The sequence below is a fragment of the Schistocerca cancellata genome, chromosome 2 (assembly GCF_023864275.1).
Source record: "Schistocerca cancellata isolate TAMUIC-IGC-003103 chromosome 2, iqSchCanc2.1, whole genome shotgun sequence".
NCBI lineage: Eukaryota > Metazoa > Arthropoda > Insecta > Orthoptera > Acrididae > Schistocerca > Schistocerca cancellata.
Window position 1 is genome coordinate 543,836,998 of NC_064627.1, and position 15,531 is coordinate 543,852,528.

Here is a 15,531-nt window from a genome sequence, read left to right on the forward strand (position 1 = left end):
TGAGATGTAAAAATAGAGGCTTGCCTTGCTCCTACACATGAATCTTACATCCAATAAAATTCCATTGCACAATGGAATAAGTTAAGGGCAAGTTATTTTTCCCTGTCTCTTTCCTTAGACAATATGTTATTGAAAGATGGTGAAAGGGTGGGTCCACGCAGAATTAATGGACTGTCCACACAATCATCACACATACAACAACTCATTTTCACTGCATTACTGCAACGCCTCATTTACTGATATGGATTTGTCTTTCGAAAGTGTGGATAATAAGGCTTTAGTGGTCTTTATGGGAATTGTTTAAAATTTTTACTTTGGAGGGAGCAGCAATCTTGGTGGCTTGTACTTGTACACAATGGAGATCCACTTAAGAAAAACATTACATAATTATCTATGTTCAAATATCTGCAGTTCCATTGCCTTGCATTTGATGCAATGACAGACAAAATGAGAAATATTTAAATAAACTGAAAAAACCTGTGGCTACTAAAACCACCACAGTAGGGAAAATATCATAACAAAACAGGACAGAAATAGTTTCTCTCCATTTCTGGAAGTTAGTTTACGAGTATCAATCTTGTAAATTATCTTTTTTTACTGATAAGTAAATCAAGTGACTGGGACTGAATGTGTACATTGTTTTATGTGAACGAGTTTCCAGAATTGTTACATATATCTAGAAACATTAACAGGTTTGTGTTGTATTCATTGCAATGTCTTTTGATAGACATTTAATGCACAAGAATACAATTCTGCACAGCCTTTCATCTGAATATCTCCAGCCTTCTGCAGTTTTCTGTTGTAGTACATTTTGCCACTGCTTGGACCGTTGCACATCAAGATTGACTACACTCTTTTCCACACACTTTTTTCATATTTAATGCCTAGATCTCTGTTTCCTTTCCTGGGGAATATAATGCAGTTTCTTTCATATTATTTCTCTCTGATAAAAAATAGTGATCAGTGTCTCATCACCTAGTTCCCAATGACACTGTTGTGTGTCTTACAGCTTTCCAATAGAAGTAAGTTGCATTTTAATATTCTGTTTACCTCAGTGATATGTGGCAACCAGTCATGAAAGGATGAAGAAGGGAACTGGCTTAAGTACTCTGCAAGTATTTGTCTGAAAAGATGTCGGAAAACCTGTATCATAATATGTGTTTAGAAATTTTAGCCATTTGGTTTTGTATTACCATATCACATATATTCTCACCATTTCTTCTGTAAATTATTCAACATCTACAGCACAGACTTTAAATTTAAAATGCAATAAATCCAAATACACATACAAAAGGAAAATTTAATCAATAGAACTAATAAAATATTAGACAATGTTCTGCTCAGTGCTTACCTTTTAGAAGTGAAACGTGTCATACTGATGGTAGACACACATAAAAGTAAACATTATCAACTTCCTAGATTTTGGAACTAATTGTTCCTTCCTTGGGGAGGAGAGAGGTTGCATAGTGGAGCATTATCACACCTCTGGAGTTCAGGAAACCTAGAATCGGGTGGGTGATTCCAAGTATCCCATGTTCTGTAGCAAGCAGTCAATAGTCACAGTGCAGAACGTGTTCAGCAACTGGATACTGGGTGTTCCCATAGCAGACTGTTGTTCTATGCTCATTCACACACTCAGTCATAATACTGTGCGATGGGCACAAGTTAGTTGATAAACAACATGCAAGGTTTTGCAGTTGCTCTGACTTATAAGATTTACCAATGGTTGGGCTGGAGTAGGTGACTGTGGGAGCATGGGACTGGTTTTACATCAGAGACGACTGTACAGCATTCAAGGCCTGAGTGATAATGGTAGTGTTTCTGATCTTTTTCAAAGTGGAAACTGTATAGAAACAACCCAGATTTGTTTGTGTACAAGATCAGTAAAGTAGCCACGGGAGAGAGAGCTTGGAAGAAGTGGTTGGTGTAGGTGTTGAGGGATATAATTTCTTAGAACAAATACCTGCTCATCTCATATTTCAATCCATGTAATCACATAAGCACTGTGAAAAACTTAATTGATCACCAGTACCTAGTACTTAATATATTTCTCCAGTGTTGCCAGTGGTTTTAAGTGTGTACAGCAACTGCTATGGCAGATGTCTCTCTGCAAAATGTATCCCCCCCCCCCCCCGTAATGCATTATGCATTTCAAAAGTAATAAATTCTCTTCAAATTTCCCACATGACACCAGATGGCAATTATTTTACAATTAAAATGACTATATATATTTTTTAACTGAAATAACAACAGTTCATGAAAAATACACATTTCCACACAACTTTGATACAAATTCCAGATCGAACAAGAGACAAATCAAAGTACGACAGGCAAAACAAGAAGAAACAAATGAGGTTCATAACTCTAAAAAGAAATCACAACATTTTTCTGTATATCTATTACAAAACATGTGCAATAATATGCAACTGTGCAATACGATGTAACTGGGTTGTGGGATCTCTACACTCATAATAAACTTCTGAAGATAAATACATGACGAAACTTTAAAAGTGTACATAGTTTATTTAGTTCCCATCTGGTTGGATAGTGCATGAACCACTTGCGAAACTCAACAACGAAGGGTCATAGGGACGTCCCTTGAAAGGTGACCCTTCTTTGTCCCATGCGTCCTTTAAAATGTTTGACAGCCCCTGAAACAGAACATAATGATATACTCTTAAAAAAATCTGCAGCAAAAGTAACATGGGTTATAGTAGCAGCAATATGGCTATGACTCAATCCCTTCTCTACATGGTGAGCAGCATCCTTTCCATATTGCTAATATTCCTCCCTGGACTTCCCACTGGTTGTTTTGGTATAGTAGTGTGCACATGAGGAAGTGAGTCGTAGGGTTATGTGCCAGCAGCAATGAGAAGTGTACCAATGACCCCCAGCCAGCAGTGTCATTTTGCTACATGAGCTTGTTGAGAATACTTTGGGGTGCATGTAGAATATTTACCACTGATATTCATGTTAGTTCTGGTATGCTGAGATGTACAGATCATATCGTGTTCATTACGCACGGCATAAAGCAAACACGGCAAGTATTACATCAAGAAGCGAAAGAGATCGTTTTCTGAGCATATAAATTTTACTCGGAAGGATCAGAAACAGAGACAGCGGCCCAGTCACCTCTGTGTTCTCAGTTACAAAGGTAGGAAGTGAGTGTGAAATGTGGTACAGAGACAAAGAGCAAACTGGCAACACCACTTAGTATTTGCCTTCTCTCTGACACCTTCCATGCAATAAAACTAAGAGCAATAATGTGAGCTGGTGATGACTACAAAGAAAAACTTAAAAAATTACAAATTTATTTCCACAAAGATCAAACACAGACAAATTTACAAAATGTTGTCAGTTTTAATTCTGTAGAGGCATATATATCCATATTTCATCTATACCCAATTGCCTTGTAAAGCATATTCTAATAATGAGGTTATGGAAGACACGGGCATGAAAATAAATGAAACCAAGGTTCATTTAGTCGGTAAATTAGAGGAAATGGCATGAGGAAACAGAACTATTCAGAAATTAAATAAGGAGCCACAGACAGAACTGAGTGATGGAAGAAACATCACCTCATTTTAACCTGCTGTGCCTCCCTAAAGTATGTGGCATAGTCTTGCTCTCTTCAAACTCTTCCTCTCTATAAGGAACCGGCAACTTCATATCTCGAGTTTTTGTCCCATCCTTGTCTAATACCAATTTTTAGTTATCTTTCTTTCTGTTTTCATATAACTGTAGTTTAAGTTAGGATATTTTTATCTTTACAGATGCTGGAAATAAGTTTGCATATCACTCTACCAAATAGTAATCCATGAGCTTGAATAAGGGAGAATTTTCACATGCTTCATAGCAAACACACACTACCATTGGCACAATGAGCTTTAATTTCTGTGATCACATGGAAGTTTTGCAAATAAACAACAGAAAACCTGAAGAGGGACACTTGCCATTAGTAAGAGACAAAACTTAACTATAAGGCTGTGTGAAGAAAGTAACTTACTACAATGGAGAAGCTCAATGCCAAAATGAGGTGGTGCACAAATGAATTTACACATAAAACAATACTTTAGGGAAAACTTAGCATATGAAATTCAATGGCAATTACATATACGTTAATGAAGATCTAGTGTTTGAAAAATCTGCAATTTTCATATGAGAATTAGGTATTAAACTTCAACAATTTGCAAGATGCTGCCTAATGAATCCTGCTTTCAGCTTCATCTAACTGATCAACTTTTGGATACCAATTGAGTGTCAGCAGAGAACTAACACTTTGTAATCAGTGCAGTAGTTAGGTTTTAAATAAACACTACATTGCACTGTTTGGCAGTTAGCTAATTTTGCCCCCTTGGACATTATCAAACATCATCGCAATAAAAACTGTTATGCTTGCAGTATGCTATATTTACATTGAACACATCAGTGTGTGGAGAAAGCAACATCTGATGCATCCCTAATAATAATTTCACACAGTTACAGTTGGTACAGGCACATTATCCCAGATGTGAAGTCCACGCGTAAAAGAGAAGAACTGCAACACTTACGTGGAATTTACCACTGTGCTAACATACTTTAATATGTTATGTACGGAATGTACAGTATTCTCCAGCAGTATTGGGATGCAGTGAGTGACCTTAGCTCCATATACCTACAGCTATCTACCAGCACCTCAATCGATCAATCAATCTTACTGGTCTAAACTTCCTCACCAGTTATTGTAGTTATTAACTGGCACACACAATAATGTGACTGAAATGTGTCCGAGCCTTTGAATAGGAGAAGAAAGATGGAAACATATAAGTGTTATACAAATCATAATCACTGAGGAGAAGACTAGCTGAAGGTTCCACACTGTAATTAGTAGTGAATGCAGGAGGATAAATGAGTTCTACTAAACCATTCAAATCTGTCATAATCCGCATCTACCTCATGCTTACACGTATGACGATAGTGCATGATGAGCTGGACATATTCAAATAATGAATTCAAACCAAAACAGTAAGACACACAAGCTAATCAAAATTATTAATCCTGAACTCAAATAAAGTAGCTGACTTGTAACTAAACAAGTGAATATGTTGACTTTTTCATGCTCCTCTCTACAGAATCTATATTCTCTCATTCTCCAAAAAAAATTTTGGATACCACTATGCAAAGGAAAAGGAAAAAGTCAAAAGAAACTCATGTGTATGAGGAATGGTGCCTTTCAGCATAGGTGAACAGTCTCTCTCAGCCACTTCTTTTGGCAAATGAGGAGGTGAGTTGGCAGGAGAGTGAGTGAGTAAAGTACCTTACTAAATAGGCAATAATCCGAATCACATAATAATTTAATTATTTAAGTCTAAAGGTTAACTACAAGGGGAAAGGTGAGAGAGGAAAGGTGAGAGGAGAGAGAGAGGGGGGGGGGGAGGGAGGGAGAGAGAGAGATGGAGAGAGAGAGAGGGAGAGAAAGGAAAAGCTTTGTTATCAGTACACTAGACTCTTGCTAATCCAGCCCTGGGTAGTCCAGCCTCTCAGTAATCTGGCACATATCCAAAAACGTGCACAATGAATTATCATGTGCAACAATGCTTAGTTAAACAATGCTTTATATACTGTATTTGAAATGGTAGCTTACTTCACAGTTTGGAATCATGTCTTCTATAAGGAAACAAGTTATGCTGGACCTCAAGCAGAAACTCAAAACTTTTGGATAAGTTAAATCGAGGTTCTTCACAGAAAGCCATTGCTGCCAAGTTCAGTGTTGAACGAGCAGCTATCTATGACATCAAAAAGAAAGAAGGTGTTATTCGACAGTACTGAACACAAATGGATAGTGAGTTGGGAAAATGGAAGGTTATACAAAAGAGTGAGAATAGAGACCTGGACGTAGCCATTTACTGATGGTTCATACAACAACGCAGTAAAGAAATTTCAGTCAGTGGCCCAATTATAAAGGAAAAAGCAGCTGCATTTAACAAACAACTTTGGCAGTAGTAACTTGTTTGCAGCTAGCGAAGGTTGGCTATCGAACTGGAAAAAACAATATGACATTTGGCAGCTGACAGTCATTGGAGAAAGTCGCTCAGCTAACGATAATGATGCTGTAGTTTGTAAGCAAGATACAAAAAATAATACAAGAAGAAGATTTAACTGCTGATGCCTTAATAAAGCTGATGAAACAGGACTCTTTTACAAGATGCTTCCTTCAAAAATATTAGCTGCCAAGAATGAGAAGAAAGCTTATGGTTACAAGCAACAGAAACAGTGGATAACATTAATGGTGTGCTGTAATGCAAATGGGAGTCATGAACTACCACTTATGGTGACTGGAAAATCCCAACAACCACATTGTTTTCAACACACTGACATCAATACTCTACCAGTGCAAAATTGCACTCAGAAAAAGCGTGGATGGACAGACAAATATTCTCTCAGTGGTTCCATGAAACATTTGTAACCAGCAGTGAGAAAAGATCTAAAGAAGAAAAATCTTCCACTGAAAGTTATCTTTATGACTGACAATGCTCCCAGTCATCCTTTAGATGTTTCTCTAAAGTCCGATGGTACATATGTACAAGCACTCTTTTTCCCACCCAATGTGACAGCCATAATTCAGCCCATGGACCAGGGAATTTCGGAATCAATTGAATGTCATTATCAACATTCGCTTCTCATTTCCTTGCTGAACGAAAGTGAAAACGACTCTATTGAGACTATGCTGAGGGTGTGGAAACCAATTAACATACGTGATGATGTTTTCCAAGCAGCCGAAGCATGGGATAAAGTGCAGAGTGCTGTCATAATGAAGAGCTGGAGAAAATGGTGGCCATCCGTTGATGCCAAGTTGGATTCAGTAGTGAGTGACAGTGATGAGCCAGTCAATTTGGAATTATCAATTACTTTGTACAGTGACATGTTCCACAACCTTCCAGAAGGAGAAGAAATTGACACTGAAGGTGTTACTACGTGGCTGAATGAGGAAACCTGTAATACAGACCAAACTTTAACAGATGAAGACATAATCAAAAGCTTGCAAGAAAGTAATGATGAAAGTGATGAAGAAGAGGACACAGGAGGAGAGAGCATGAAGAATTTCTCATACTGCTGGTGCTGAAGCTGCGAGGTCTTCCTGGAGTACCTTAAGCAACAGCCAGATATATGCTTGTAAAGCAGTTGCGTGATAAAGCATGCCACCATTGTGTATCATCATTGTGATAATTAAAAATTAGGGGCATGTTTCATAACGAGTGATATGACTGTATAATTATGTACAGTATACACTCAAGGACTAACAAGGGAATGGTCAGACTTGTCATGCCGAAACATGTATTGATTTTTTTAGCACTGTTATTTAACTGTGCAAAAGATCCGTTTGCAAAATTGTAGCTGCTGACATGAACTGGAAGTCCCTAAAAAAAAAAAAAAAAATCACAAACATGACTGTGTTTTCTGCTTGGCGCTTGCAGTGATGGCTGGCCACCCCTGGAAATGGCGAGTCGCGAGCGTTGTGCGCATGGTCGGGAAGAGCGGCCGTCTTACCGCGGCGTTCATGAAAGAGGAATATCGCTGCAAGGTTTTTGTGGAAAGGGGGAACGAATATTCGTTTCTGTGGCATGCACGTCCTTTTCATTTCTGGTACGTATTTCGAAACATACCGTCCTGAAACTGGTTAGAGATATGAAAGATGTTCTGTACATGTTCATCTATACTCCGCAAGCCACTTTACTGTGAACATTCAATCTCCCCTCACAAGTGATGGCGAACCCTGTAAATGTTTTGCTACTTGCCATAGAGATATACCACAGACGCCAAATGAAGCAATCAACAGAAAACACGCGTGAAGACTATGTGTTGTGCGACATGGTTGTTAAACTTCTAGACGAGCATGTAAATGGTGTAGACATGTGGCTAGAAACAACTGGAACACTCGATACTGCAGACTGTGACTATACAGACGGCGAAGACACCGACAAAAGTAGCACTCGTGAAGACTCTTCGAGTGGTAGTGCCGCGTACCATCATCAATTATCTCCGAAAGTAACACCAGCAACTACAATTACCTTATCAGACAAAGAAAAAGCGGTGACGTATTGGTTGAACGAAAGTGGTAAGAAACGCCTTCGTGTCAGTACTGTTCAAAATAAGTATCGCTTTGTCCGTTCTGAACGTGAATTGTATAGATGGGAAAAGCAAGTAGCTCGACGACGTAATAGTCGACTGGAAATTGCGACGGAGATAACTGCGCGACTGAGTTATTTACCGATGCCAGACAACAGTCATTTGGTGTGAGCAATACAACTTTGAGTGACTGGGCGTTAGAGATTGCCAACGCGATAGGCGCTAAAGAATTTACAGCTTCTCAAAGTTGGATTAGTCGCTTCAAAAGATCACATAAAATTGTGGCAAGAAAAATAACAAAATTTGTATCGAGAAACAGGTCGGAAAATGAAGTGACACAAATCGAAATGATATAAGCTTTTCTTACGAATGCAAAAAATAAGATCGCTAGTTTTAGTGAATCATACGTGTACAATGCAGATCAGTCAGGTTTTCAAAAAGAAATGCGTGCGAAAAGAACACTGTCATTCAAACGGGAAAAACATATTAAGGCGATTGCACAGACCACGACTGCACTCACCCATTCATACACTATAATGCCCATAATTAGTCTGGATGGTTCATTGCTGCCTAAAATTTATGTGTGTCTTCAAGAACCAACTGGACGTTTTGAACCACGTGTCAAAAGAACAATGTTCTACACAAACAATCTTGTGGTAGACGCATCGAAGTCTGGAAAAATGGAAATGAAAACGTTACACTTTTCATGCGTCATGCTTTTTTTTTCGTTCTGCGGGAACAAATCTCTTCTCCTAGATTCGTGGTCAGGTCATAAAAGGTCTGATTCATTAAAAGCTGTATTTCGAGCCCACCCTGACAAAGAAGTAGAGATGCTTCAGATTCCACCCGGCACGACCAACGTAATTCAACCGGTAGACAGAGAATTTTTCCGCCAGTGGAAGGCATTTTACAGAAAACTAACAGAGAAAATTATTGTGTGCTGATCACTGCAATTTCCTGTCTATCACCGTGACAATATTCTCAAGCTGCAATCAGTAGTACATTATCAATTTTCCTCCCCACGATTTCAGAATTTAATTAAATATGCGTGGCACTCCTCGAAATATGCTGATATTAGGCCTGATTCATTCCTAACACCAGCCCAGTTCTGTCTACGGACATCTAACAACGTCTGTGATTCGCAGGGCTGTCATATGTCGTCTTTACTTGTATGTTCTTGGTGCACAAAAAACCTATGTTTTGAACAATGTATCAATGTTTCGCATTTTTGCGGTAATTACAAGAAATAAAATTTGGACGTGTTGTAAACCGTATATTTATTTGTGTCTATTTCATAGCTATTTGGAAAGAATGTTGTAGATAACATATCAGCCATATTTGTCAACGAATGTTTAATTATCATATGATCGCTTTCACTGGGGGAATTAGCTCTCTCACCGCTGTGGCAAGAGAGCGGCGCGTAGCTAACGCCACCTTGTCCCTAGATGGCGTTGGTATAACGTAGCGAGAGAGGTCAGGGTTGTACAAGAGGCAGTTATAAGCGTGGAAACCATGCGACAATAATGTCTTACTTCATAAAATTGTTTACAGACTTCCAGGTCATGTCAGCAGCTAAAATTCTGCATACAGACTTCTTGCAATGTTAACTCACAGTGGTAAAAAAAGCAACACAGGTTTCGACATGACAAGTCTGACCATTCCCTTGTAAGTTTTCTTCGAAAATTAATGTATTTTTGGATTTAATAAAGTATATCCTGTATGTTTTAAAATCGTATCCTTCATTCGAATAAAGTACAGTACACTATATCCCCTACGTTTCCAAAATAAATAAAAAACAAAATAAATGAATAAAATAAATTTCAGACACTTAATAATCTAGAATTCTGCTATCCGGCACCCGTACATGTCAGGAATGGCTGGATTAGCGAGAGTCTAGTGTAATTCTTGACGTGCTTGCAAAGTTTTATGGTTGACACAGGAGATGAGCTGCTCCTGTACTCAACTGCACTTTCCTTCATCATACTGTTCATATCTCTCAAAGATTACATTCAAAAATAAAATCTTACGTGAGGCGAGGAAAGCTGCATTCTCAGAGTATTTTGGTTTTGATAACTACCTGTGTGTAGCTCATCACATTCACGACCACTGTGACAAAAATCTTAAAATATCTATTCTATGAAACTTTTGAAACAAACAACTCAATTACAGTTGCTATAATTTTATTCATTTTGTAATGGTACAGCTGTGTTGACTTAAGGAATGAAACATTTAATTGCACAACATCAACTCTTAGAAATTCTAAGTTCAATTATGTTGGTTTCAGCGTTCACACTTATTCTCAACTACAAAAACAGAACAGGAGATGTATTATGTGAAACTTTTCATTGCTGTGCAGTGTGATACAACCTGATAAGTTCCAGCAACGGTTCAATTGAGACTGCATTTACAGAGACATACTAGTATCTTACAGAGACTAACAACAGTGTGGCTTAGTTATGTTCATCACCTGATACACTGCAACCTCATCAAACAACTACAATCCAAATACTATCACACCAAGACCTGTATGTTTAAAGACTCAATGTCTGAATGTAAATAGGCTGATTTCATATAATACATGATCTCTTACATTAATCTGACATTCATCTGCCAAACGTAAACTATGTTTCACCTATGCGTCAAGCAAGCATCTCTTATTGAAATATTATATTTGAGAACAAGCTTGAAGCTTGAAACTGGATTTTTGCAAAAAGGGGTTTTTGGTAGTAGAAGTGAAACTAATCAAACATTTTCTGTACAAAACTATAATTTTGTTATAATCCATGTACAGTCTCGACACTTACCAGTTCTTGAGAAGTTGGCAGACCCTTCATTTTGCGCTGCTCATTCCACATAAGTTCTTCAATCTTCATGTGTTCTTCTTCAGACAGCTCATCCATTGGTCGACTCGCATCAATCTGTGTTAAATCAATTTTTGGCTCTGACTTAAGAAGTGCCTCCCACCAACGCTCTTTTGTTTTCTCCAAGTGAATCTAAAGTGAAATGTAATAACAAACCTCAGTTTTCTTGTTCTCAATTAACAGTTTGCTAGAAATTATGAAAATTAATACTACAAAGTTATGTAAGGAGGGAATCTATGGTATAAAATATTGTAATTTGGAGAAACATGCTAAAATGCTATAATTTGGAGAAACATGACAAAATATTATAATTTGCTCAGCAAGTTTCTATTGAGGTACTTCAATGATGACACATGGAAAAGCTCTTCTCAATTTCTCGGGTTGCTTTCTTATCTCTTCATGAGACTGTATTCTTCTCGAGGCAATGCTGTTTTTGCAATTTTGTTAACACATTATCTACATGTCTATGATGTTCATACTATAATTTTTTTCCTGTCTATTTTTATGCTTCTGCATGATCTGAAATTTCACTAATTTTGCTTTCACATTCTTTCCACACAATATATGCAGGAAGAAGGAGCCACTGGACCTGAAAGCTTGTAAAAGTTAAACGTATGTGTGTGTGTGTGTGTGTGTGTGTGTTTTCTCCTGCCGCAGCTTGGTGAGTAAATTTTTTTACCTATTCACTTGCATTGTATTGTCAATAATGTATTATTTTCGTTGTTATATAAATGAAATAGATTACAAAAGTGTCGTACAATCAGTATCTGATTATTGCTCCTCAGTTTGGGACCACAGCAAGTACGATTGATAGAAGATCCAAAGAAGAGAGGAGTGTTTCCTCACAGGTTCATTCAATAAATGTGAAAGAGCCAAGGAGCTGTTCACTGAATTCCTGTGGCAGAAGTTACAAGAGTGCCATAATGCAACTGCTGAAGTTAGGTGTTAAAATTCCAATTCCTAAAACAGTCAACCAACATATTCCTTCTTCCTGCATATATTGTTTGGAAAGACTGTGAATGCAAAATTAGTGAAATTTCAGATCACACAGAAGCATAAAAATAGTCATTCTTCCTGGGTACCATTCATCACAAACAGGAGAGGGAAGAGTTGACAGTGATACATGAAATACCCTCTATAACACACCATATTTGTGTGCTTTTGAATTACAGATGTAGATGTACATATTTTGTTGCATTCTCAATAATTACCACTCTTACAAGGGGATCTTCCCAGTGGTGGGCCCGACTTTTGGAAAATACCTTTGCAATGAAGTATATTTGGTTTTCACGTATTGCACCCTGTAGCCACACATCCTGGTGGGCAACTGTTTACAAATAATGGGTGAAAAATAATTTCTTGGGATGGTCTAGCACTTTGAAAATAGCACTAATTTTCAGAATGGTGCCACAGCCTAGCAGTTAAGCTTAATGTTGTGGTTTTGAATCCCATCAGGTTCATTTTTTATATAATCTCTATCACATTTATTATGAATTAACAAATGTAGTTCACATGAGCAATTGCGAGCAACTGAGAGTGAAAAAAATACAAGCAGCCTTCTGCTACCAGATTGGAATTATGTAGCAAAAGAGAAATGGATATCATCCCAGCACCTTTGGCATTAAGTTTGAAAGTTTTCCTCTTTGTGAAAATTCTGTTTATCACCACTCAGCATGCTTCATTAGATTTACTGGTGCACTTGCAAGTCTCAATCACTCCTTTTACCAAACAATCAAAGTAAGAGTCTGTGGGATGGGATCTTACTGCTTTAAAAGCTCATATTATCCCTTTTTTGTAAGACTTTGTTCCACAGTCACTGACTTTTCAAAGTTTCTGAAGTTACTGTGCCATTTATGTTCAGCACTGCATTTAACAGCGTGTGGATTGGCTGCCTTATGTAGTTTTCACTGCAATCACATGGCACAATTCACACAACACGCACTCTTATGCCTAGGTCCCTTTTCACAAAGCACAGCATTTCTTCAATTTTTGGAGGTGGCCTGAACACTGGCTTAACACCATATATTACAAGCAAATTTCCATGTGTGAGATAGCTATGCAGAATGGAAGAAGTGCTGTAGGTCTATTTTTAATTTTGACTGAATGGGTTTGCATCTTCTTTTACTAATGAATGTAGATCTAATTTTGTATCCTTTATACCTGTTATTCTATAATACAGCCTTTAAATGTTTTAACTCATTCACTGTAGGCTTAAGTACAAGTCACTAACCTATTGCATGGGCAATGGATCACTTTGTAAATCATGTTTGTAGGCAAATTGCAGCAATTGGTTGCTCACTTATGAGGCTCTGAAGTATGCATGTACTACAAGCCAAAATCTAAGTCACGCCAAATTTTGCAGTTTTTGCACTGTACCTGAAATACTAACACCTAATTTAACACATATAAGCATCAGTCACACTTGGATTGTGTGTTAAGCTAGCAAGTGCCAGAAGCATGTAAATGCCCATCTTAGAGGGGGGGGGGGGGGGGGCGGCGGCAATGAAAACACTGAAGCAATGATAAAACATCAAAACATAAGCTAATTTTAATACAGCAAAAAGAAGAAAAAAACTCTGGAAATATTAACAATATCCATTGTAAAACAAAATGCTCTCAATCATGTTATCACAGAGCAGTTCATAAAGTATCTAGGCTTGTTCCAACAATCTCAAATTGATTTTTCCCTTTGGTAGGTACCCACTTTTGCACACTGTGTGTTTCATTACGAGGTCTCTTTCTCACATCTCTCCAAATTTCCATTGGAGGAAGTAGCCCCTTTATTATTTTTATTCTGTGATCATACAGTGTCATTTTACTTCCCACGTATTTGTTAAGGTGATGCAAACTGAAAAGCTGCAGGTCAATCAAGTGAGAAAATAATTTTTTTTTACACCAATGGACAGTCTTCCGTTCATATAAATTATATGACAGCATGTATTTCTGCCTATTAGTCCCAGACATATTCGTGTTGTATTTGACAATTGGTGGTGGTTTTGAGATTGTTTGCTGGCACGACTGTCACTTGAACCATTGTGGAACTGTAACTAACCTCTCATCTATCTCTCCATTTTATGATCATCATGCCTTGCAATTAGTGAAAAATTGTGTTTCCTTTACTCAGTTTTGCAGATACTACTTCTTTGAAGTGTTCCTCCTATTTAATATCAGCATGCCACTAGAATGCATTTTCAGATTCAATAAGTTTTTAGCTAACACAAAGCTACTGCAGTAATTTTCCATTACAATATTACAAAGAACATGCAGCTTCTCCTAAACAAATGCAAAACAATCTTTCCAGCATGATATTTCCACCCGTATCATCAAGCGTCCTCATATACACAGTGTACATATTTACAAAACCATCCAGTTGTTTAGCATGTACGTTCTGACGCCATATCTATGCCTTTTGTTTCATATATATTGCCTAAAGTACAATCTCTCCCTCCAAAACATCACTGATTCATCTACACATAGACCTCTTCTGGATAATAAACATGACACATTCTACGGTTAAAATAATTTAGTATAGGTATTATTTTATATAATTGATATCCTGTTTTGAGTGTCCTGGTTTTGGATTTTTAGCAAAATAAGTGAAAGATGGCCATATACCTCTGTCTGCTCATGCTCATCCAAAAACTGCATTCATTTCAATAAAGATCTTAATGTGTCAGCTTCCTTTACACAAAATGGCCCAGCCAACTGTACGATTTCTATAAATGAAATGTATTCACAGTTGTGAATAAGAAAAACCATCAGCTGTATAAAGGAATGACAACAGCGAAAATTTGTGCTGCACCAGGACTTGAACCTGCATTTCTCACTTCATGCGAACAGTCACCTTCTGCTTTTGCTTTCCATGCACAGCTCATGGCCACATGCAAACTTCCATATGTCATCATTCCTGCATCACAACCTGCACCATACGCACATTATGTAATTAACATACAGGGGAGGATATTTTAATTTAAATGTTATATTTTTTTTATTATATTTCATAACGGCTGTAGTCTCCACAGTGGCTGTTCCTTTGGAACATTGCAATGTTGTTCTTAATAACATAGGCACTGTAATATCATATTTAACTGCTGATACCAGGCAATGACTTTCAATTAAAATGTCCGCCCCCATACAGGAATTACATACTGTATGTACAAGTACAGAATGTGATGCCTAAACGACATGGAAGTTTGGGCCTGGATGTGAGTCGTGTGGATAGCCAAGGCGATTAAGGCGACTGCTCACAAATTGCAAAATCCACATTCAAGACCTGGTCCGGCACAAATTTTCATTGTCATTCCCTTACACAATCGAAGACTGTTCATATTTGCAAATGTGAATACATTTCATAATGGCTGTAGTCACAGCAGTGCCTGTTCCTTCAAAACATTTCCTCGTTCTTCTTAACACAGGCACTACAATATTGTGTTAAACCACAAAATGTCCAAAAAATCAATTTTGCTACTTCTACCATAAATCTGATGCCTTAATTTGAGACCAGATTAGAAATATGTTGTCAACATTTAAACAGAAACAGATGGTTTGAGGGGAGTGGTATTTA

At 37.6% G+C, this 15,531-nt stretch overlaps 1 protein-coding gene across 1 annotated transcript in view; it reads right to left on the bottom strand.

Annotated features, from left to right (window-relative positions):
* Positions 1-1,203: 1,203 nt before the first annotated feature.
* Positions 1,204-15,531, bottom strand: part of LOC126162114 (nudC domain-containing protein 3-like) — a 75,202-nt gene continuing 60,874 nt past the window's right edge. The window contains exons 6-7 of the mRNA XM_049918398.1: positions 10,911-11,099; positions 1,204-2,651 (exon numbers count right to left, since the gene is read on the bottom strand). Of these exons, the coding sequence (XP_049774355.1) occupies positions 2,526-2,651; positions 10,911-11,099 (315 nt within the window). The 3' untranslated portion in view covers positions 1,204-2,525. The remainder of the gene's footprint in view (positions 2,652-10,910; positions 11,100-15,531) is intronic.